Source organism: Pipistrellus hanaki, assembly GCF_964339955.1.
Source record: "Pipistrellus hanaki genome assembly, chromosome: 11".
Classification (NCBI taxonomy): Eukaryota; Metazoa; Chordata; class Mammalia; order Chiroptera; family Vespertilionidae; genus Pipistrellus; species Pipistrellus hanaki.
In genome coordinates this window covers 41,744,919-41,769,844 of record NC_140513.1, presented here as the reverse complement: position 1 = coordinate 41,769,844, position 24,926 = coordinate 41,744,919, and the positions used below count along the sequence as shown (strand labels likewise).

General features: G+C 39.3%; 1 protein-coding gene across 1 annotated transcript in view; it reads left to right on the top strand.

The window, feature by feature from the left end:
- LOC311630296 (uncharacterized protein) overlaps window positions 1–20,712 on the top strand; it is a gene marked incomplete at its 5' end in the record, with an annotated part of 136,122 nt that extends 115,410 nt beyond the window's left edge. The window contains 2 exons of the mRNA XM_084899156.1: window positions 16,800–16,930; window positions 20,652–20,712. Coding sequence (XP_084755282.1) covers window positions 16,800–16,930; window positions 20,652–20,671 — 151 coding nt within the window. The 3' untranslated portion in view covers window positions 20,672–20,712. The remainder of the gene's footprint in view (window positions 1–16,799; window positions 16,931–20,651) is intronic.
- Between the last annotated feature and the right edge of the window lie 4,214 nt (window positions 20,713–24,926).

The following is a 24,926-nucleotide window of genomic DNA, read 5'->3' as shown; positions in this document are numbered from 1 at the left end:
TGTAATCCCATTTGTTTCTCTCTCATTTTTTTCCTCCTTGCCTTGGGAGATATATCAGCAAAAACAATGCTATGAGAAATGTCTAAGATTTTATTGCCTATGATTTTCTTCAGAATTTTTATGGTTTTGAGTCTAACATTTAAGTCTTCATTCATTCTGAGTTATTCTTGTATATGATATAACAAGGTGGTCTAGTTTCATTTTTTTTTGCATATATCTGTCCTCTTTTTTTGCATATATCCTCTTAACTTGTGTTCTTAATAGAATACCATTCATTGAATAGATTCTCTTGGATGGCCTTCCCTCCTTTGTTAAATATTAATTGCTCATAAAGGTATGGATTTATTTCTGAGCTCTCTATCCTGATCCATTGATTTATATGTCTGTTCTTATGCCAGTTCCATGCTGTTTTGATTACATGGCCAGTAGTATAGTTTGATATTAGAGAGTATGATACCTCTAACTTTGTTCTTCTTTCTCAAGATTGCTGAGGCTATTTGAGGCTTTTTGTGGTTCCATATAAATTTTTGGAATATTTGTTCTAGCTCTATGAGATATGCCATTGGTATTTTAATAGTAATTGTATTGAACATATAGATTGCTTTAGGTAGTGTGGACATTTTAATGATGTAAATTACTCCTACCCATGAACACAGTATAAGCTTATTTGTATCTTCCTCAGTTTCTTTCTTCAGTGTCCTATAATTTTCCAAGTACAGGTGTTTTACCTCCTTGGCTAAATTTATCTCTAGGTACCTCATTTTGTTGTTACAATAGTAAATGTTAGTGTCTTCTTAATTTCTCTTTCTTATACTTCATTTTTTGTGTTTAAAGGTAGCAATACTTATATCAGATAAAATAGACTAAAATAAATGCAATTAACAAGAAACAAAAAAGAATATTCTGTATAATAAAAGGCTAATACGCAAATCGACCTAACGGTGGAATGACTTGTTGCTATGATGTGCACTGACCACCAAGGGGAAGATGCTCAATGCAGGAGATGCCCCCTGGCAGTCAGTGTGCTACCACAGGGGAGCACCACTCAGCCAGAAGCCGGGCTCACAGCTGGCAAGAGCAGAGGCAGTGGCAGGAGCTTCTCCCGCCTTTGTGGCAGTACTAAGGATGTCCGACTGATGGCTTAGGCCCACTTCCTGTGGGCCTAAGCTGGCATTTGGTTATCCCCTAAGGGCTCCCAGACTGTGAGAGGGCGCAGGCCAGGCTTAGGAATCCCTTGAGTGGATGAATTTCATGCAACGGGCTCTAGTTACACAATAATCAAGGTATCAGTCCAATAAGAGGATAATATGTTCACTTTTGTGAACATACATGTACTCAACATAGGAGCACATAAATATATAAAGAAAAAATTGAGAGATTGATAGCAATACAGTCATAGTTGGAGATGTTAACATCTTCCTGAAATCAATGGAAAAATCTTCCAGAAAAAAAATAACAAGGCAATAATGACCTTAAATGACACTGAACAGAATGGATTTAATTGATATTTACAGAACATTTCATATAAAAGCAGCAGAATGTACATTCTTTTCAAGTGTACATGGGACATTCTCTAAGATAGACCACATACCAGGACACAAGATAAGCCTTAATAAATTAAAAATGATTGAAGTCATATCAAGCATCTTCTCTGACCACAATGGTATGAAATTAGGAACCAATTAAACACACACACACACACACACACACACATACAACAAACAAACCCCTCAAAAGCACTCAAACACAGGGAAGCTAAATAACAGAATATTAAACAAGGAATGGGTTAAAAATGAGATCAGGAACAAAATCTGAAGTTTCCTGGGTACAATGAAAATGAACACAAAACACCCCAAATCTATGGGACATAGTGAAAGCAGTCCCAAGAGGAAAATTCATAGCATTACAGGCCTATCTCAAGAAACAAGAAAAACTTAAATAAACAATCTAATCCTACACCAAAAGGAACAACAACAACAACAATAATAATATTGAACAGAGCCTAGAGTAAATAAAAGAAAAAAATAATAAAGATTTGAGTGGAAATAAATAGCTAGAGATTAGAAAAACACACACAAAGGATCAATGAAACCAAGAGCTGGTTCTTTGAAAGAAGAAACAAGTCTGACAAACCTTTACCAGACTTGTCAAGAAAAACAAGAGAAAATCCCAATAAATAAAATAAAAAATGAAGGAGAAGTAACAATTGACCACAGAAATACAAAGGACTGTATGAAAATATTATAAACAACTATATATCAACAAATTGGACAACTTGCGTGAAATGGATAAATTTCTAGAAATATACAATCTTCTAAAACTTAATCAGGAAGAATCAGAAATTATGAATAAACCAACTATAATTAATCAAATCAAAGCAGTAATCAAAAAGCTCCTAGCAAACAGAAATCTTAATTGAATGGCTTCATAGGCAAAATTTACCAAACATTCAAAGAAGAACTAACACCTATTTTTCTAAAACTATTCTAAAAATTTCAAGAGGAGGAAAGACTCACAAGCTCTTTTTACAAGGCCAGCATTATACTAATTCCAAAACCAGACAAAACCATTACAAACAAAGAAACTTATAGGCCAACTATAGGCCTGTTGCACAAATTTGTGCACTAGTGGGGTTCCTCAACTTGCCCTAAGGGATCGGGCCAAAACCAGCTCTCCAAAATTCCCTGAGGGGTCCGAGATTGCAAGAGGGTGCAGGACAGGCCAAGGTACCCCACTGGTGCATGATTGGAGCCGGGGAGGGACACAGGATGTTGCCCAGATGGGGAGAGACTGTGAGAGGACTCCAAGGCATGTTCAGCCTGTTTCACCCAGTCCTAATTTTTTGGAACCCAGTAGCAAGCTAAACTACTGTTTGGAGCATCTGCCCCCTGGTGGTCGGAGCACATCAAAGGGATTGGTAGTCCGGTCGACTGTCTGCCCCCTGGTGGTCAATGCATGTCATAGCAAGTGGTTGAGTGGCCTTAGCACATCATTAGCATATTATGCTTTGATTGATTGAAAGGACAACCAGACACTTAGCATATTAGGCTTTTCTTTTATAGGATATCTATCCTGTGAACATAGATATTAACATTTTCAACAACATATTAGCAAACCAGAACAGTTTAAAAGTAAAAAGATCATACAGCATGATCAAGTAGGATTTATTCTGGAGATGTAAAGTTAGTGCAATATGCACAAAGCAATAAAAGTGATATATCACGTGAACAAAATGAAGGATAAAAATTACATGATCATATCAATAGTTGCAGGAAAAGTTTTTGATAAAATCCAGCATCTATTTATGATAAAAGTTCTTATCAAAGTGGGATTAATGGGATCAGATCTTAACAAAATAAAGGCCATATGTGATACCCAAAGCCACCATCATACTCAATGGGCAAAAACTAAAAGCTTTTTCCTTAAGAACAGGAACAAGACAAAGGGATGTCTGCTTTCATTCATCTTACTTAACATAGTACAGGAAGTTCCAGCCACAGCAATAAGACAAGAAGAAGAAATAAAAGTATCTAAATTAGAAATTAAAATGTCACTATTGGTAGATGATATACAGGAACCCTAAAGACTCTACCAAAAAATTATTAGAACTGAGAAATTAATTATGTAAAACTGCAGAACACAAAATTAATATGCAGAAAGGAGTTTGCTTTTTTTTTTTTAATATATTTTATTGATTTTTCACAGAGAGGAAGAGAGAGGGATAGAGAGTTAGAAACATCGATGAGAGAGAATCATCAATCAGCTGCCTCTTGCACACCCCCCACCGGGGATGTGCACGCAACCAACGCACATGCCCTTGCCTGGAATCGAACCCGGGACCCTTCAGTCCACAGGCCGATGCTCTATCCACTGAGCCAAACCAGTCCCAGCAGGAGTTTGCTTTTTTAATCTTCTGGGAAGGGTGTATACAAAAGGGAGCCAGTGGAGGTTTAGAAGCAAGGGGGTCACATGACCAGATATGTTCTTTTTAATCTTTCCTTTTAAGATTACTTCTAGGAAATTCCCAAGTACTGTTTGTTTATTTATTTTTTGTTATTTTTTTTTTTGTGTCCCTCTATTTGTCTATGTCCATCAAGTGCCTGTAAAGTTGAGAAAAAGGATACATTTACATAGGATGTTAGTTATATTTTCAAGTCATATGCACAATGTTTATTTATTTATTTATTAATATATTTTTATTGATTTTTTTACAGAGAGAAAGGGAGAGAGATAGAAACATCGATGAGAGAGAAACATCGACCAGCTGCCTCTTGCACCCCCCCTACTGGGGATGTGCCCACAACCAATGTACATGCCCCTGACCGGAATCAAACCTGGGACCTTTCAGTCAGCAGACCGACGCTCTTCCACTGAGCCAAACCGGTTTTGGCCATATACACAATGTTTTCCTTCAAACTCCAGACATCAGGTGAAGCACAGCTTAATTTAAAACAATGGGGTTCAATTGTGTTTGAAAAAAGTGTAATAAAATAAGTATTCTATCTTGGATAATACATATTTTGGTCCCATTATCCAATCTGAAACATTACATATTTCATGGCATAGAGAAGAAAACATAATGGAACCATGGGATAGCTCTATGGCTTCTTCTCAGACACAGCACATATTACTTATGTTCATATTTCATTGATCAAAGCAAGTCACACACTTGCAGAATCCTGAATTCAAAATTCTTCCTTCTGAGGGAAGGCGCTGAAAGCCACATGGACCAACAATCTATATATAGATAGATTGTATGCTTATATGTATAGTAGAGGTCCACAGCACCAAAATTCATGCAATAGGCCTCCCATCTCCTGGCTTCCAGTACCGGTTTTCCTCCAGCACCCAGGACCCAGGCCTTTGCTCTGGCTGCTGCCTTCTGTCTTCACTCTGGCCAGATTCTGCCATCTTCGTTTTTGTTGCAGACTCCAGCTGGAGTCTTCCCTCTTCATCTTCACTGCAACCAGAGTGCTGCTCCTGTAGATCCCTTTTCTGTCCATCCTCCCTCTCATAGCAGGAGTCCTACCCTGCACAGCTGCTATGCGGCTGGGCGGTGGGGCTGCTGCCATCTTTGTTCTTCTAACTTGCATATTCCCTCCTGAATGGCTGGTGGGCATCACGGAGGTACAGTCAATTTGCATCTTTCTCTTTTATTAATGTAGACTAGAGGCCTAGTGCATGAAATCTGTGCATAGTTAGGGTCCATAGGCCTTGCTGGTGATTAGGGCCAATCAGAGCCTTCTAGCTATTGGCTGAGGCCTTCCTTTCCTAGCTGCCATCTGGGGCCTTCCTTCATTCTGTGCCACCCCCTGGTGGTTAGCACACATCATAGTGAGTGATCGAACTCCTGGTCAAACTCCTGAGGGGACACTTTGTATATTAGCTTTATATATATATATATATATATATATATATATATATATATATATATATATATATATATATACATACACACACACACACACATATACATATATATATATATATACACATACACACACACACATACACACACACACACACACACCTGTGTGTGTGTGTGTGTGTATGTATATATATATTGTACAAGTATATACATCTAGATATATATCTCAATTATTAAAAAAGGTCTTAATTTGTTTTTGAGCAATGAAATTAGGGTCAGTAATTTTCCATTTGTGCTCAGCTATATTCCCTCAACTTGCCATCCCTGCTCTATATTTCAGAGTGCTGACCCTTGCAAAATACGGTTCTAGGGATTCCTTGATTTCGTTTTGGTTTGTTCGATGCTCTAGTCAGTGACTGGAGAATGAAAGGTGAGGAGAAGCTATGGCATTTCTTCCCTTCTCTCTCTCTACTTCTAGTGGCCATGCCTGGGTCCCCTCCACAGCTGCACAACCACTGAGTCACCCTCTCTGTTGGCCCCAGCTGTGTGTGAACATCTTTCACTGGTGGGCTCCACTCTTTGTCCATCAGGGATGAGTGGCCATGCCTGGGTCCCCTCCACAGCTCCACAACCACTGGGTCATCCTCCCTCTTGGCCCCAGCTACCTGTGACCATCTTTCATTGGTGGGCTCCTCTCTTTGACCATCCAGGAAATTTCCAAGTACTGTTAGTGTGTACACACCTCAAAGCTTGGCTGTGAACTTGGGTATTATTTGTTTTTAGGCTTTAACCAGTTTGCATGTCACACATTGTTGAACTATTAGAGTTTTTAATTCTCCATTGCTTCACTGTTTGCTCCTTTGACTTTTTAAACACCTTTGTAAACAGTTGCTGATATTAAATCCCCATTATTGAATAATCTGGTGTGGGGTCTGTTTGCCTCACTGGACCCTGTGTAATGCAAGCTCTCTTCTGTTCTATAAGTTGGTTACCCTTCCCAACTTATCTAGTAGGTAGAAGCTTAAGTAGCCTTTACTCTGAAGGTCAATGTAACAGGGTCAGCTGTGGATACCTTAGAAAATGTGGTTAAGCTCATTTTTTGAACCTCTTATCCCAAGACTAGGCCCCTAGTTTTTGTTGTTGTTGTTGTTCTAGGCCCAACGAATGTAACAGTTTGGCACAAATGATTATTTTAACTATTTAAAAGATAAATATCTAAAAATATTTACAAGTGGTCATTCCCTTTAAAAACATAGCAGGGCAGAACAAGGGTGGAGAATTCAATCTGTGTGCAAATAAGCAAGTGATTGGCCCAGAATCTACCTCTCCAAAAACAAGATCAACTTTTCTGCATGTGTGATTACGATATATACTTACATGCAGATATTGGCACTTATCTTACCACATGGGTGTATATACATGCATACATATGGTATTTATAAGTCCTTATATATAGACATAGATGTATATTTACATGTAGATATACATATATATGTGTAGAAGATTTAACTACTCATAAAAAACTATGGTTATTAGGATTCTTTAAATAGTTCATTTAAATACCTTTAGAATGTAATGATCAAAGCCAAAGAATGATTCATTTAAAAGCTCTTATGATCTGTATTGAATTGCTATTGATTTCTTTGAAAGAATAATGGAAGCAAATTTTAAATTTGGAAGAGAGTAGACACAGAAGAAAAAAAGATCTGATGGCATCTAGTCAGAAGAAATTTTTGCCAATAAGTAGTGAGTGAATGGGCAAGTGACAGCCTTAGAGACAGTGAAGTCATGTGATGCTTCCCTGAATTAGCGAGGAGAGGAGCAGGAAGGGCTGGTTTCTAGGGAACAGTTTGCTCCTTTTGCCTCAGTCTGCTGCTGGTCTCAAACAGCAGGTGTGGCAGCTGCTGGGGAGGCAGGTCAGGGGGAGCACTACCCAGTGCTCTTTAATGGTCCAAGGGGACCCCGAGGAGCTTCTCTCAGGGATTGTCAGCTCTGGGCAGGCCTGGATCCCACATGGGAGTTGGGTACTCATTAGGGATGGGAACATCGTTTTGATTCAAAACGATGGCAGATTTCTCTGAGGGACATTGTAGTAGCACAGGATCCCTGATGTGCCTTCGTGTGGACTTCTGAGACAGAATGACCTGAATTCAAATCCCAGCTCAGCCATCTACTAGCTATGTGAGCCTGAGCACATTACACAATTTTTTTGAACCATAATTTTTGCTTTCATAAAAATGGGCAGGAATAAATACATAGAGAGAGCCTGGTTCATAAAAAGCATTCAAAGGTGCATTATTTTTTCTAATCGATAATAATAACAGTTACCCACATGCCATATTTGCAAAATGCTAGCAAACATTTCATAATCCTATATAATAAAGAGTTACTATGCTAATCAGAGTGGGTGGCAGAATGACCTTCCAGAACAACCTTCTGGAATGAGCAGTGGGCGGGGGCTTCGAGGCAGCTGGGGCTGAAGGGCAAAGGCAGCCAAGGCAGGGAGGGCTAAGCCACTTGCACAAATTTCGTGCATCGGGCCTCTAGTATAAATTATATGCCTCTATTTCTCCACAATGCTAACGGGACCCTTAAATCCAGTTTTCTCACTTGGGAGACTAAGAAACTGGAGCCCAAAGAAGGAAAATAACTTGCTCGAGTTTACTCCTCACTTACTCAGATAGTGAGAACACAAAACTATAACCCATTTCATGGCACTTTCTATTTGGAAGATCAATAAGCACTCCAACTGCGTGGACACATTCTCTACCCCCACTTCTCCCTACTAACAGTGACTTTCCCAACAATGGTGGCAGAATGCATTGAGAAAGGGTCAAATCAACATAAAAATCCTTTTCCTTTCCCTTACTTGAGTCTAACTCCCTGCCTCTTTCCATCTCTTATTTTCATACTAGAGGCTTAATTCCGGCCCTCCAAAGAAAAGCATATTCTCCACTCAATTGGCTTTAAATGCTCTAACATTCTTTGCCTATTGGTTTATTTTTTATTTCACTCAACAAACATTTCCAAACAGTTCTGAAGTGTCAGATATTGGAGAACAAATGCTTAAGAAAACTCCAGGAGCTTGCAACCTATATAGGGGATAAATTGGTAGACTGAAATTTCAATATCTGTGCTGAAGATGGGAACAGAAGAACCCCGGGACTCCATGAACCTCCCACCAGCAGGAGGCAGTATAGCACGTGCCTGACAGCATGGGCTCTGGAGTCAAATGCCCAGGATTTGAAACTATCTTTCCTCCATCCATGCATGTCCTTAGAGGAATTGTATGACTCTGAGGGGGAATTGTATTTTCTTCCTTTGTAAAGTAGAAATAAGAATAGTACCTGCCTCAAAGGGAGTGTGGGGCTTAACTAAAAACTTTAAAAAATTGAACATTTAAAAATATTTACAAGTTTTCGTCTTTCTTTAAATAAAGAGTTGATCAGAATAAGGGCAGGAAATCCATCTGAGAACACATAGTAAACATTCAATCAAAGCAATTTCTTATTTCTTTAAAAATGCGTGTAAACAAAAATTACTTATTATTGAATAGCTGGGGCTTAGGTTATTTATGAAAAAGGATCAGAATCTCTCTTCTTTCTGCAGCCCAAGCAAAATTTCATAGTTCTGCTCCAAACAGAAATGACTACTATGATTAAGAGATGCCGAAGAACTGACCTGGAGCGTGGTTGAAGACTGACTCTATGGAGGGTGTCCTGCCACAGCTAATGGGTGAAGCTTATGCAAACCCTGCATCTTACAACCCGTGTGGTCCAGCTGTGGGCTGAACAAAGAGCGGCATGTGTGATGCGAGAGCTTTGAATGATGCCCGAGATTGCATGCTTCTGTGTGCTGGAAAATGGTTTATTCAGTGAATACTCGATTTCTTTCTAGCATCTTTTCCTACTACTAGTAAGTGGGATGGGGCGGACGCCATGAAGACATTTCTCTACCTTTGCTGGCTCTGTTTCCTAGACAAGATGAGGTTATCATTTTCTATTCAGCTCCCAGCTAATAGAGAAGCTCCCCGGGCAAAAGCAAAAACACATTGACCAAAACAAAGCAAACAAAACAAAACAAAAAAATCATGATACCAGAACAAAACACAAATGTCCTCTGCCCTGCTGCAGTATTTGGAAAAAATTAACTTTCTGGAAAAGGGACCTTTGTTAATTCTTCAACAGGCTGGCACACTTGTAGGTTTTAGCTAAGGGAATCTGCAAGTTATGTTAGTCTGTGTGAATCTTATAGTCCTGTGTGTGTGTGTGTGTGTGTGTGTTGGTGTGAGTGGGGGACTGATTTAAAGAGGATTGCTATAGCTCCAACAGGGTGGAAACCCTTTTTCGTTCAAAATCAAATACATTTAGAGCTGAATAAAATGAAAAACTTTATTCAGCATTTTCTGAAAGAAGCCACCCAAGGTCTCCTTTTTCAGCATTGAGGACCACAAACATCACTGAAGTCACACAGGCTGTGTGCATGCACACACATATGTAATTTTTAATATCCCCCATATGGCCAGAATGGATTTGCTTCATTCAGTGGGAAGCCACAGCATTTATTACATCTCTTTCTCAAATAAACCTCAAAGCGAGCATTTCATCTCTCCTCATGTAATCATCATAAGGTAGAAAATGAAATTTTCCAAACCTAAAAGCATGTTGCTAAGAGCTCCAGGGCACTGCATGTCACTTCTTACTTTGATGTGCTCATGGAGGGGGCTGGGAGATGCCAAAAAAAAAAATTAGAAAGGAAAAAGAAAGATGCACTGCCTCTTCCTTGAGATTTCCAGAAATAAGCGTGTGTGTGTGTGTGTGTGTGTGTGTGTATGTGCGCGCGCGCGCGTGTGTGTGTGTGTGTGTGTGTGTGTGTGTGTTTAACTCTTTATGTAGTGACAAGATGGAGCTGATTAAAAGAAGACAAGGAAAGTCTTGGTGCCAGACCACTTCAGAAATGAAGCATTCCAGAAAGGCATGTAAGAACTCCTGTCAGAAACAGGAATGATTTCACGGCCCCGCTTGCATATTAATGAACTACAAGTAACCTCAGTTTAGTGGTGCAGATGCAACATTTCAGGAGCTGTGCCAGGATTCAGCTATAAATGCCAGCTCCAGGGGAAATACATTTCATGATAGAATTAGGAGATCAGCCATCTGAGACGTCCACACAAATTGCCCCCACCCTCTTCAAAATGCAAGGGGTTTGTTTTCTGGGGAGCAGGGTGCTAGCTGGTGGCGTGGTGAATGTAGGGTGTGCAGTATTATTTGTCTGAATCTGGTTCCTGTACATTCGTTCCTTCATCAACTCTTCCGATCCTGCATATTTCCCCAAGCAACACGCCCACCTGCCTAAAGGTTAGGCACAGGTGAATTGATTAATTTTGCAGCTTATTTTTCTGGTATGATTAAAAAACAACTGTTTAAACATACAATCCTTCTTGCTTTAGAAACAAACACATTTTTTTTTGCCTCTTCTCCCCATTGCAACTGCTTGTCAGGTGTTTTTCTTTCCCAACTTCTTGCAACCTGTGCTTGTATTTTCAGAATGAAGACCAGCTCTCAGCCATTCTCCTTCCCTCCAGTGCTCCTCCAGAATTTGCTTAATTCTCAGCCCCTGTTCACTCCTTCCCCTTTGCCCCATACACACAGTGCAACTGGCGCTATCGTCTGTGTTCACCATCTGTTTCTCAAATTCCTATGATACAGAAATCACATGACATTCTGAGGTGCAGCCATTCCAATACTGCAAGGTTTCGCTCGGCAGGATTTGGAAACGATGGCTGTGTGGTTCCGCCTGGTGAAACTGACCAGCTAACATGGTGTGCTAGCGAGAGAGCTCTCTAGAAGGATTTTCAAAAGCCCACTCACTAGATCAGATGTTTTCATGAGACTGAAAATGGAGGATAAAGTCGCAGCCTTCATTTTCAGCTGAGACCCAGGCGAGGCTGCAGCCAAGAAGAGAAAACAGAGTGATGGTCTGTTCTGTCATGTAAGAAAATAACACATATCAGATTTGACGTAATTGTTCTCTCAGTAAGCTCTTGCCACCATAATGCTACATCCTAAAACACTCCGAAATTGAACAGCTTAGTGCAAGAGCTATTCATTCTGGCTCATAGGCCCAGGTCAGTTGGGAATTGACTTATCCAGGCTGGGCCTCCTCCCTGAACTTGCCTGCAAGCTACTGATTAGGTCCTAGTTTGCTCCACATGTCTGTCACCTCTTGGACCAGTGGGCTACCTGGTTTATATCATATGGTGATAGCATAAGTACAGGAGGATAGATCTGGCTGTGTTTGTGTCATATATCTTAACATTCCATTTGGCAAAACAAGTTATGTGACCAAGTTTAAAGTCAAGGTCAGGGAAGAGTGAATCACAGTTTCAATGGGAGTCAGAAGGTGTACTTCACCCATGGAGGTAGTGAAGGGGTGAAAATAATTAAATAATAACATAAAATTGACTACATTTGCTGTTGTGGACACACGGGTTGCCCTCCCAACAACCCATTCATTCTTTCAGCCATACCTTTAATTTAACTCTGGTACCTAATTCCTTAGCCTTTATCCTTTTGGAGAAATAAATGTCCCACCAGATTCTAGAGATTAGATATGTAGAGCACAATCCTACCCCCTGGCCACAATTATTAGTTTAAGAATAAACATGTGATCCAATTTGGACCAATTAAGAATGAAGGAGAAATTTGTTAGGACTCCTGGAAAATAAGCTTTCTTCTGATGCTTTGTGCAATACTAGAAGATATGCTGTAAGAAGTGCAGTATAAGTGCCTTTTGCAACTGCAAAGGTGTGAGGACATAACTGAGAATTGTAAAAAAAATCAATCCATCCCTTGATCAATCCTAACCTGAAGCCTACACTATTGCAGAGTGTTTAGTTAGATCAGCTAATAAATTACCTTATTATTTATTGAACTTTCAAATTACTTGCAACTAACACTTTTAGTGGATTTGTTCTCTGTGTGATTTTGAAATATTGGTGTGCATGTGAGTGCGTGCATGTGTGTGTGTGTGTGTGTGTGTGTGTGTGTGTGTGTGTATGCTTGCTTGCTTGCATGCTCATTTCTGTGGTGTAAAGTTTAATCCTTTTGGGCCTCAGATTCCTAATCCACAATATGGGAATAAATGCTGTTCTGTTATAATAATGTGATCATGTAAGTCAAGGCCAAACACACAGCAGGGAGAGCCATCCTGCACATTATTATAGGTGTTTCCCAGATGAGGGAACAAGAGGGGACTGAAGTCAATTCACCAAGCCTGGTGCTTGTGGAACTGCTTCCACTGAGAGAGGATGTCTGTACCTCATTTTCCCCAAACCCACAGGCTAGTAGAGGCCTGGACAGAAGAATTCAACAAATATTAGTTCCTTCCTTTTCCCTTCTATGGTCATTACTTCTTTTTAGTTAAAAGATCGAAACAAGTGACTGTTACATTGTTTAGAAATAGGACTCTTAAGAAATTATTTTTTATTGTTTCCCTCTTGAAAAACCTGCCAATTTCTCTCCTATTTTGTGGTCACTTCTTTTCTATATTCCTTTCCTGAAGTTCATTTCCTTCCTCTTTTTATTCTTTGTTTTCTCTCTTTTCATATTGGACCACTAGCCTCCTCCTTCAGTTCCCTCTATTTTGCTTTTTCCCAAGCCTCTGTTGATTTTTGTCTCCCTCTCTCACTCTAAGGAAGGACTCCTGAGGACTCAGCCTGTTTGACCGCAGGGTCTCTTCATGTAAGAGCTAATACACATCCTCTTAGAGCAGTTTCTGGAATGAGCCAAAGGTAACACAAATCCCATTCTATGACTTTAGACACATTAAATTTTCTGGGCCTCTCTTTTCTTCTCCGTAAAATTGGTTTAAGTCACTTACCTTCAGGGCCATTGTGGAGGACTAAATGAGGTAATATGTGTTAAATATCTGAGATCACTTATTCAACCAATAAACTGTAGCTTCTTCTCCCTCCTAGGGATAAATAAATAAATAAATAAATAAATAAATAAATTCATTAAATAAATAAATAAATTCATTAAATAAGGTCATGGCTTATTTAGTGCCTGGTACAGGGTATGCACTAAATATTTAGCAAACATCACTCATCTCTGATTTACATAGAATAGGTACCAACACCATTGTTTCCCTGTCTTAGCCTTCTTCTCTGTAAACAAGTCTTTACCTAATTGTCTGAGTAGCTGACACATCCCTTGTCCAAACAAGGACAGACGATATAGGGCTAAACTCTTTAGTTCATGGTTACTAAGAGAATTTTGGGAAAGCTTCCCACATGCCCTTAGGCAGATGGTCTGCCCAGATATATTTCAACAACAACAAATTAATGTAGAACATATTCATGTATGTATTAATTAATGCTAATATATGCACAAGAGATTCAGATAATGAGCAGTCCATTCTGACACCTCCCTCCTAATTCATTCACCCTAAAGAGATTGAACCTTGCTTAAATTTTGGCTCTAGCAAGTAGATCTGTTGTAATTTTGGGGGCTCCCTTCCACACCCTCTATGGCCATCTGCTTGCTACCTAAGAATTCCTCTAACTTTAGAAAAACCCTTCCAAATAGTAATTACATGAGGGAAGAAGTGGTGTCTGCAAATACTAGGCTAAAGTAGTACTTGAGTATGAATGAATTTCTGTCTCAGAGAATCAGATACAAAACAAGTATAGAGTAAAGTAGTAGTACTTGCAGAAGATGCTGAAAATGAAGACGTCACTGGGATGGGAGGAAGCCCAGAAAGGGAAGTGAGGGTGAAGTAGGCAAGCATGTAGATCAAAAATTGCTCAGTCAGATTTTCTATCTTGAAATAGAAGTTGGAGTTGGAGGAATTTTTTTGTGTGGAGCATCATGACACAATTTAGGCAAGATTAAATTTTAAGGTTGTTTTCTTGACTGCTGTTAAGTTGCCGTCAATGGAGGAGCATTTCCACATGAAATTATTTAATGGTGGACCTTGAATACAGAGTTTAGAGACTAACAAGGTTTATAATCAAATCTAGATAACTATGGAATAAGATAGAACGAATGCCAAATACATACATATCTAACATTCCACTTTCCATTGGCCCTACCTAACATACAGTTTTGTTGCCCTCATCTCTGCTACATGTGCAGATCTTTGTGTGTCATCAGAACTTCTGTTACTGGGGTTAAACAGTTAAATAGAAAGCTTACCCTGAATCTGGAGAAGTGTCCTTCTGCCTTTTTCATTCCCATTGTCATTTCTTTGTTAATACGGGAAGATTTTCACTCTAGAAAAAATATAGCATAACAAATGCATGAAAGGCAAATCATTAGACGGGATGAAGAATGCAGATCAGATCTGGATTGGATATCAAGGGAATATGAGAAAAGAAAAATAAACCCTTTGGAAACTATTTCCAAAGCCCTTACAGAAGTGTTGTCACAACCATCCTGTGAGGGCCTCAAGGCAGTGGTAGAGTCCAGGTTTATAGCCACATGGGTTTCTATTCTATAAAATAATGAGCTTGAAGGACATGGCTATTGTGGTGGCACCTCCAAGATGGTCCCCAATGTTCCCCACCTTCTGATACTCATGACCTTAATAACTCCTCCTCTTGACTATGGGCTTGACCTGGTGACTTTCAATGACTAGAATATGGCAGAAGTGATGGGTTGTCTCTTATGAGAGTACATAATAAAAATATTGTGGCTTCTGTTTTAGAAACTCTTTCCCTCTTGGGTTAGGAAGGGCCCAGCTGGGGAAGAACTGATATCTCCAGTCCTCAACCAGAGAGGATTGAAGCAGGTCAGTAGCCATGTGAGAGAGCTCAGAATCAGATCTTCCCCCTGTCACATTCCACATATATAAGGGAAGCCATGTGATATTTATCTTTTTGTGTCCAGCTTACTTCACTTAACACATGTCCTACAGGTTCATTCAGGTTGTCCAAATATCTAATAAGAAATTAATATCCCACATATGTAAAAAATTCATACAACTCAAAGCAAAACAGATTAAAAAATGGGCAAAAGACTTAAATAAAAACTGAAATAGATATTTTTCCAAAGAAGACATACAAATGGCCAATGGGTATATGAAAAGGTGCTCAGCATCACTAATTATCAGAGAAATGCAAATCAAAACCACAATGAGATAGCACCACACGCTTGTTATGATGGCTATCATAACAACAACAACAAAAACACACACAAAACAAGATATACCAAGTGTTAGCAAGGATGTGTAGAAAAGGGACCCCCTTTGCTGCTGGTGAAAATGTAAATTGGCACAGTAATGATGGAAAAGAGTGTGAAGGTTTCTCAAAAATTAAGAAGAGAACTACCACGCAATCCAGCAATTCCCACTATTGGGTATACTAGTAGATATCCGCACTCCCATGTTCATTGCAGCATTATTCACAGCAGCTAAAATATGAAAACAACCTAGTATCCATCAACAAATGAATGAATAAACAAAATGTGAGATATACACTGAGTGGCTAGGTTATTATGATCTCTGAATGCATAATAATCTGGCCACTCAGTGTGTGTGTGTGTGTGTAGAGGCCTGGTGCATGAATTTATGCATGGGTGAGGTCTGGCCAGTCTGGCCAGGAGGAGGGGACATGGGTGGTTGGCCGGCCTGCCTGCTGATTGAACTGGTCGAGGGGACAATTTGCATATTAGCCTTTTATTATATAAGATATAGACTGAGTGGCCATATTATGATGCATTCAGAGATCATAATAATCTGGCCACTCAGTGTATATATAAAATATTAGTCAGGCTTAGAAAATAAGAAAGTCCCACAACTTACAATAATGTGTCCCTCATGCTCTTGCCTCAGGGACATGTACTTATTGTTTTCTTTGCTAAAATGCTCTTCCCCCTTTAGTCTCCTGGCCTGCTCTCGGACTTCATTCATCTTTCAAAAGTGGGCTCTTTAGGTCTCTGGTCAAATGTTACTCAATAGGGATATATTCTTGGAATATCTTATCTAACACATCCCCCTTTCACCCTCTGTCCCCAAGTTCCACTCCTCTTCATAGCATTATCTCATGTTACTTCCTGTTACTTTTTGTCTCATTATCTGCTTCTCTCCCACTAGGATGTTGTTTCTATAGATGGAGGGATTTTGTTTTGTTCACTGCTGCACTCCAATTTAATAACGATTTGTGAATGAATGCTATGGTTATCCATTGTGTTCCTTTTTATTCTTTAATTCTCCCTCTTTTTCTCTTTTCCTCCCTCTACACAGTTTTCAGATTTAAAACATTTCAGTTTTACAAGCAGAAAATAAAACAATTTAAAAGGACAAAACTACACACAGTGTGCTGATTTGTAGAATTCTTAAAAACACAATCTCACTATAACATTTTATCATCAGGATGGGTGATCTGAGCACAAAGGGCTTACAAAACGCAGTCAACCTTTCTGTGTTTCAGTTCCCTCACCCTGATGTGCAGATGTGTCAAACAGCCTGGACGGAAATACACAAGCAATTCATTTCTCACAGGGTTTGCAGTGAGGAATCAACACACGTCAAAGAAACGGAAACCTCATTTCAGAAGTTTCGGTGAGTATTGTGAATGATGAAGGTATTTATTATAAGTTTCCGTGAAGGAGTGGCTGTACAAAGGGAAACACATGTGGCAAAGTTCTTTGCCCATTCATCTCTTCACATCTTCTTTCCCCCTTTTTACTCCCCATATTCCCTCAATGGTATAATTTTTCTTCTTCCCTTTTTTTCAAGCTATTGTCTCTACTTCTTTAGATGTAGTGGCCCCCCTGACCTCAACCCCCACACATAACTCAGTAACTTACCCTGATGAAAAATATATGAGGATGGAAGAGGGAGGACAGGAAGGGCAAGGAAGAGATTTGGCCAGAATTTTCCTGGGACAGAGACAGGGTTACTGTAGAGAGAGATAGAAAAGTAGAGAAAAACTCACATATTAGTGTATTTTTTTCTATCACAGATTCATTATAATGTATTTAACACCTCCTAATGATTAGACACTTAGATAGTCCAAAAATGTGCTATTTTAAATGTTGCTGGAACATGTTTATCTCAAAAATCTAATTATTTCTCTGGGATGGTCTGTTAGTTGGTATTCAGAAAAGAAACAGAAGGCACATGTAAACGGAGTAACTGAGGACTATTTGGAAAAATGTGGGCAGTGCTAATGGAGACCAGTAAGAGCTGGTAAGCAGCTGGGATCATCATTCCCAGGTGGAAAGGTGCAAAGAGAGGAAGTGAACTGAGAGACAGTGGAGCTGAGGCTGTGGAGGTGGTTCGAGGGGGACCCCTCTCAATAGGAGCTGTGACCTGCATTAGAAAAATGCAACCACCACTAACAGGTGACCTTTCAAGGTCTGTGGGGCAGGGAACTATATACTCCTGCTTTCACTCCTCCTAGTCTCTGATCACCTACTGGTGCTTTCCATCAGCTGAACCCAAACAGAAGTCAGACTACTAGGGAGCCTGTAATGCAGGGGAAAAGAAGGGTGGAGAATGAATCTGGATAACCTAGGGGAGAATATCCAACAGAAAAGGATCTTAGAAGTAAAATTTCTAAGTCAAAGGGTATGATTAGGTTTAGAATGCTAAAATATATTGCCTTTGACAATATTATTATTACTATTATTTTTAAATACATCCTTTCCATCTAGTGTAGAGACTGCTACGTGTTCACCAAGATCGATTTCCCCTTTCCCCCTGGAATACAAAATTGACTACATTTGTCAGTCTCCCTTGCAGTTAGGTGGTAGCCAAGTGACTGAGTTCTGGCCAATGGGTTGTGGATGGAAGTGGAGTATGTCTGCTCTAGATCTAGACGAGGGGTGGGGAACATTTTTCTACCAAGGGCCATTTGGATATGAGGGCCATACAAAATTATCAACTTAAATATTAACCTGCTATATTTGGACAAACATTGAATTAATTTGCATCTAATGCCTTGGCAGGTCCAGACCAAATAATTTCATGGGCCTTCTATACCCCTGGCCATAAAAACTCCCCGTGGGCACAATAACCCCCAAACACTGGTAATGTCCTTATTGAAGATGACAGAGCCACAAAATGGAGAGGGTCTGGGCCTCGCATCATACCTGAAGGCGTTGTCCCCAATCATGCACAACCTCTGGAGTGTGATTCAAGCAAGAACGAACTTTTGTTGTGATGAGTCAATGATTTCCCCCACTGTACCAGGAGTTAGAGTTACCTCCACTAATATACTAATATGAAAGTAATGTATGCTGATTATAGATGATTCTGTGAATTGAGAAAGTCAAAAGAAAAAAAAAACACCTCTATTTTTCCACTTCCAGAGTTAACCACTATTATAGCAGTTTTTCTCACTGCCATTTTTTTTCTATACATTTGTTTTTGCATAAAAACATTCATGAATCTTAGGTAGCAATATGATGAAGAACATTTGGTAACAGAAAATATTTCTCAACCCAAATCTTTAATTGCTCAGATCATTCAACATGTGTTTGTAAAAATGTAAATTCCAAAGGTGCTTAAAATCATTAGCAATAAAAATGGACTTTCAGATATTTTTCTTATCTTACAGTCATAAATATTATGAAGCAAGTAATTCTCTGTTATTTTCACCATTTCCCCCCCAGTGGGTAACACAATGTTTGGCAAATAGAGGCACTTAATATCTATCTGTTGAATAAATTGAAACATGAATGAATGAATGTAATTCTGCATTAGTGTAACAGTAAATAAGTTGTTAATTAATCATCCTAGCAGTGTCTAAACCATGTAAATAGTTTATCCGTTTTGGAAGGGCTGCATCAGCAATTTCAAGCATACCTCAAGTATGCTAAGATAAGTCCTCTAAAGCAGGGGTCTTCAAACTACGGCCCGCGGGCCACATGCAGCCCCCAGGGGAGTCTGATCCTGCCCGCCAGGTTTTTTGGGCAGTGAGCGCAGCCAAGGTGTTACAGTAGGAATTAGTAGTTCATATAGTCCGGCCCTCCAGTTCTCTGAGGGACCGTGATCTGGCCCCCACTTTAAAAAGTTTGAAGACCCCTGCTCTAAAGGGTGAAAGGAAGAATATAGCTAATGAATTGTTTCTTCTTCCTGGGAAAAGAGCAGAAACAGAAATAAAGAACAGCTGAGAACAGGACCCACCACACCATTGCTGCAGGCCACAGAGTCTACCTGGTTGACAATAAATAAATATAATCAAAATGGATTCTTGCCTTTAAAGGCGAACCAGGAAGGAATGACCTTCACACTTTTTTATAACTTCAATTCTCCATTCCAGAATTTCTAATATGATTTCATTTCTCCACCAAGAAGGGTGCACACTCAAGGGATTTTTCTTTTAAAGCCATTGTGAATCTGAAGACTTTTTCTCTTTAAAGACAGAGACAATTTGGGAAAAAATTCTTAGGTCACAATCTTTCCACGCTCCCATGAATTCTTGCATATAATATAGAAAAATTTTACGTCAACCTGATGTTTTTCTCCTTTGATGATTCCTGGTTTTAATTTTCCTTAAACTGTACTTAAAGGTTTTTCTTTATATATGAAATTCAAAAATTGTGCCAAAGTTTGTCTATCTACTTGTGGGCTTGCCAGTCCTTGTAAACTGAGAGGTGGTGAACTCTTTCAGCTGGCACATGCGTCTTTTCCCATTCAGGCAGGTTCCTTAAATTCCCTTAACCACAGATTACTTGGGTGCATCTGTCTCACTCTGATGGCCTCTTAAAACCAGAGTCTGTGTCTTAGTGATAATTATATCTTCAGCCCTTGGTACACAGCAGATATGCAGTAATGGATTACCAAAGTAACAAAGATTAGAATTGTCTAGGAAAATCTTTAATAAAGGAAGTGTCCATTCTTTGATAGAATGATGTTTTATGGCATTTGACTGCCACCTGATTTCTTAGATCTACACAGACCCCAGTGACCATATATTTATATTAACTAGTGAAACTTTGGCCAGGTGATTTGCTTCAGGAGATGCGACATTAGTAGGTATGATGCCAGCTGGAACCTGAAGAGCACCTGTCCATTGGGCTTGCTCTCTTCAGAACCTTGGGAATCTGAGACTGCCAAGTGAAGCAGGGAAGATGCAGTGCCACGTGGAGCAAGGATGAGCTACTTCAACTTAGATGTCATCTTCACCCCTCCAGACCAATTAATCTGCCAACTGCCAGACATGTGAGTGAAGGACATCTCTGACCATCAGAATTCAAACAGACTCAACCAGGCCAGAAGTACTTCCCACTGACCCACAACATTGTCAGAGAAATTCAAATATTTGTTGTTTCAGACCACCGAGTTTGGGGCTGATTTGCCCTGCATCTAAAGCTCACTGATACAGGAAGCCACGGAATCATTTGAATTGGAAGGATGACATTAACTGACTTATATTTCTAAAAGGTAACTCTGGCTGCTCTGTGGATAATATATTCTTGGGAGGTGGGGCCAAGAACGCAAACAAAGCAGTCAGGAGGCTATTGCCATAATTCAATTGAGAGATTTACTGTTCTACTCCAGGCTGATGGCAGATCTCTCCTGACAGAGAGAGATATTGAATATATTTAGAATATAGTTTGAGGAAAAACTGATTTTGAGGGATTGCCATTACCCCCTCTTTTTCCCCCCTGGGAGAAAAACAGTTAAAAACTCTGAAATGAGGACCAGACTAGTAACATATTTCTCAAGAGAGGTATACAGGATTCTAGAAGACAACAGATCAATGCCTTCCAATTTTAAGTGAAAATTATTCTGAACCTAGGATTCTATACTTAACCAAGCTATCAATCAAATGCGATGACAAATGCAAACATTTCCCAACATGCAAAGACTCAGTACATATACCTTCCAGGCTTATTTTCCTGAGGAATTAGTTAAGGAATTCAACATTTTTAAACTGTAAGAAGTGAAAGATGTAAGCCATCAAAAAATGGTGGAACTAACCCAAAAGTCTATCCCAGATACTGTATGTGACTCTGAGCCCAACACTGATTCTCTATACCTCCATCTAAACTACAGGGGCTGGAAATTGAAAATTATCTTTTGAGACTTCATTGACAGGGGGTTCTGGTTTGTTTCATCCAATGGAAGAATTTTGAATGAAATGAAAATATGGGGGAAGGTAGAAGACCTTCAGTTCTGGCAGTGACTTCAGTAGCTTTAACACAAGTGGGCCAGCCACACTGGTACAACATCCAACTAGTATGTTCCTGGAGCATCAGGGGATTAGAGGTTGGTGGCAGAGGGGAGTGTGGATTCAGGAGCTCCTACTGCAGTTACTATCCCGAGGTAATACCACCTTCTTCCTTGTGCTCTTTCTGTCCTTCCAGTGCTTTCGTAATGAATTCCTTCAAGAGGTAATTCAGTCCTCCCTGCTTTAATTATCTAAAGTGGTTTCTGGTTTTGTTTTTTGGCCTGGACACTAAATGTTACAGAGTCCAATGAAATGAAATCTTAGCTGAAGGACATCTCAATAGGCCTTGAAAGCAATGGATAAGTTTTATATAGGAAGCCAACAAACTAAGAATATCATCAAGAAGAAAAATGGAATGATTTCTAAGCATTACAAAGAAAAGTCTATGGAATACAATAAAGAACACATGCACTTCTCTAAAAAAAAAAGAAAAGAAAATATGATTACTAACTCCAGGAAAAACAAAAGCCTAATGAGAAAGTCATTGTAAAAATATGAAGCAAACTAAAATATGACCTGATGTTGAGACTTGGATGCAGGGTAAGAGATTCTATTGACCTAGATTCTTGAATAATTCTTCTTAGTGTGGTACAGGGGTTGTCTCCTCAGACTCACATAGAAATGAAATGTAATCCTAGAATTACTTGGCTCCATGGGAACAAATAAACAACCACCTAGTCTGTTAATGGTTTTCTAAAAAAAATAAATTCATTTGAAGCATCAAAGACCTACATATAATTATGGTTATAGAATATAGTATAAGCATAAGTATCTGAGGGCAGGAATTGGGGTTTGGAAGGACAGAGATTTGGACAGGCACATCCTCATCTTATATATAGAGAGTCAAGAAAAACTGTAACACATAGATGAAATAAGTCATGATATCTTAGTATATCATTTAATGCTACAAAATATTACTAGAAGTAATAATAGTAACAATACTATACAATTTTGAAGTAGAAAAAGGGCAGCTGAAGTGGGTAGTAACATTTTTAATGACAAGTCAATTAATGATTTTTTAAATCAAGGGATTAAAGAATCTAGTTATTAGCATATTATTTAAAGTTAAGTATTTAGCAGACTTTGGGTTGGGCAAGGGTGGAATTTGGCTTCTACACTATTTTAATGATCAAGTACTGCTTTGATAAAAGACATTTTAAAAAGAGCATTGTAAGAGGGAAGGAGAACAGCTTGATAACATTTCTCTACTTATAAATCTCATAACTGAATTTCATCTTAATTTGTAGAATAAAGAAGTTAAATTAGATAATTTGTGGTACCTCCAGCAGTAAAATACTAAGTGTCTTTGAAGAATGAAATGAAACACTCCTAGAAAGAGACTTTTGAAAATGCCTTTACATTCCTCTATCTTTTTTCATAGCTGAGGGTCACAGTGAGAGATGGTCATTCAAAATACTGTGTGGTTTAATCATGTCAAGAATTTGGGCAATACAACATTTCTGATAGGCCTCTGAGACTGCTAGATTTCAGAGCTGTCATTGGTTGAATTAGAAACAAATATTACATAAGCAGCATAATGATTCATACCATGCTATGAATGAGAAGAGCCCGTTTGTACTTCAAAAAACAAAACAAAACAAAAAAACAACAACAAACAAAAAAACAACAACAACAAATAGATAAAGCAAAGTATCATTAGTGGAGTTTTTCTTTCCTGAACTTTAGAGTGACAGAAGGAAACATGCCTTTGTAGGAAGTGCTGATGATGTCTGTATATTTGTTAAGAAGTGATGCATGCAAAAGAATTACAAAGGACTGATGTCCACAACCCAATCACTTATGATTGTTTTTCAGATTTATTAGACAGAAAATCCCCTCCCCTCCGTATTAAAATCTGTACTCTATGTGTTTTGTTTTGTTTTTTCTTCTCATGCCCTCTTAGCGATGACTCTGGGAGAAGCCTGCCAAGTTATCTGGAGTTATCAGCAGTTTGGCAAAGCAGGCTTGTCCATTCATTGAACCCTGCAGGCGAGGAACCTAGTCCCCTTTTCCCCATCTGCCACCTCCACTTTGAATCTGGTGGGTTGTAAGCATCTTTTCCAAAATGAAAGCCACCCCCTTCAATCTGCAGGTTGTCATTATGTCCCATTCCAAAATATTATGCTCTTGCCATGATGGGTCCTTATTCGGTACAATGTGAAACAGCAGCAAAATCTATAAAAGGATTTCTCATCAACTTAGGTGCAGTCAGCTTGGGCCAGAAGCCATCTACTGACCAGATGGCCCACTGAATGCTTGCTTTCATTATCCCAGAAAACTCTAAACTCCAATCATCATAATCATCTCTGACTTAAAATATGGTAGGTGGTTGTACTGATTATCTGATCCTTATAAGAATAAGCATAGCAGTTTTATTTCTGCAAGAAGCTCTTTGTTTGCTTTTCATGCTGAGAAATTATTTCTTTCCATGCTGGGAAAATGCCGCCTCCTTTAAGCACTTCTTGTCCTCGTTATGTATATGCACATATGTTTGTATATCTATACATGTGATGTTCTGCAAATTCAGGGCGGCCTTTGTCTCAGTCAAGTTCATTGCACCTCAGGGTCATGCATGTCATGCACGTCTCAGGCAAGCCTCCTTTTCAATATCTTCTTTATTTCCTAAGTACCAAGAAGAAAATGAATTCCTAATGTACGGCTCTGCTAAAAGATTAGCTGTTTGCTGGACTTGGGTTAATTGTTCATTTGTCACATTAATATACGGTAGGTATTTCTCTGCCAATGAAGTTTCTTAGATGTGATTTCTACTGTTTGGGGTCGGCGTGTTTCTTCTAACAAGATTGGACAGAAAAAGCTGCTATTACCTTTGCAGGTGAACCCTGCAGGCGTGACTCTGGGAGTAGGTACTTAACTCCATAGGTTCTGTCAGTGAGGCATCTCAACTCAAGATCCCTGTTGAGGCTTCTTGGTGCTTGCAAACCTCTCACATTCACCATCCATCTCAATTTTCTTTCCCTTTCACAGCACCTCTGCAATTGCTTCAGATTCTTACCCAGCTGCCATCAGCATCAATAGATCTGTGCTGTGTAGTGATCCTGCAACCAGTGGAAGTCTCCACATCCTCGGTGGGCGACCAGCATAAATAGCAACATCGAGAATGACAACCCTGCTGACATCTTCAGCTGGAGACAAGACCCCCTCAGTTTAAGGACAATATCAAGTGACAAGAGTTTCCTCTCCAAATGATACAAATTAGTCATTTCCTTCACTACCCACACATGTTGCAATGTGAGTGGAAAGCTTACTTTGGCATGAAGGAATGGCTGGGGTATTAATTAGGGAGGCTTGGCCAATGCACATGCTCAATCACCTCAGGTCTCGTTTGCAAACTTACTGGGGATGTGAGGAATTAAG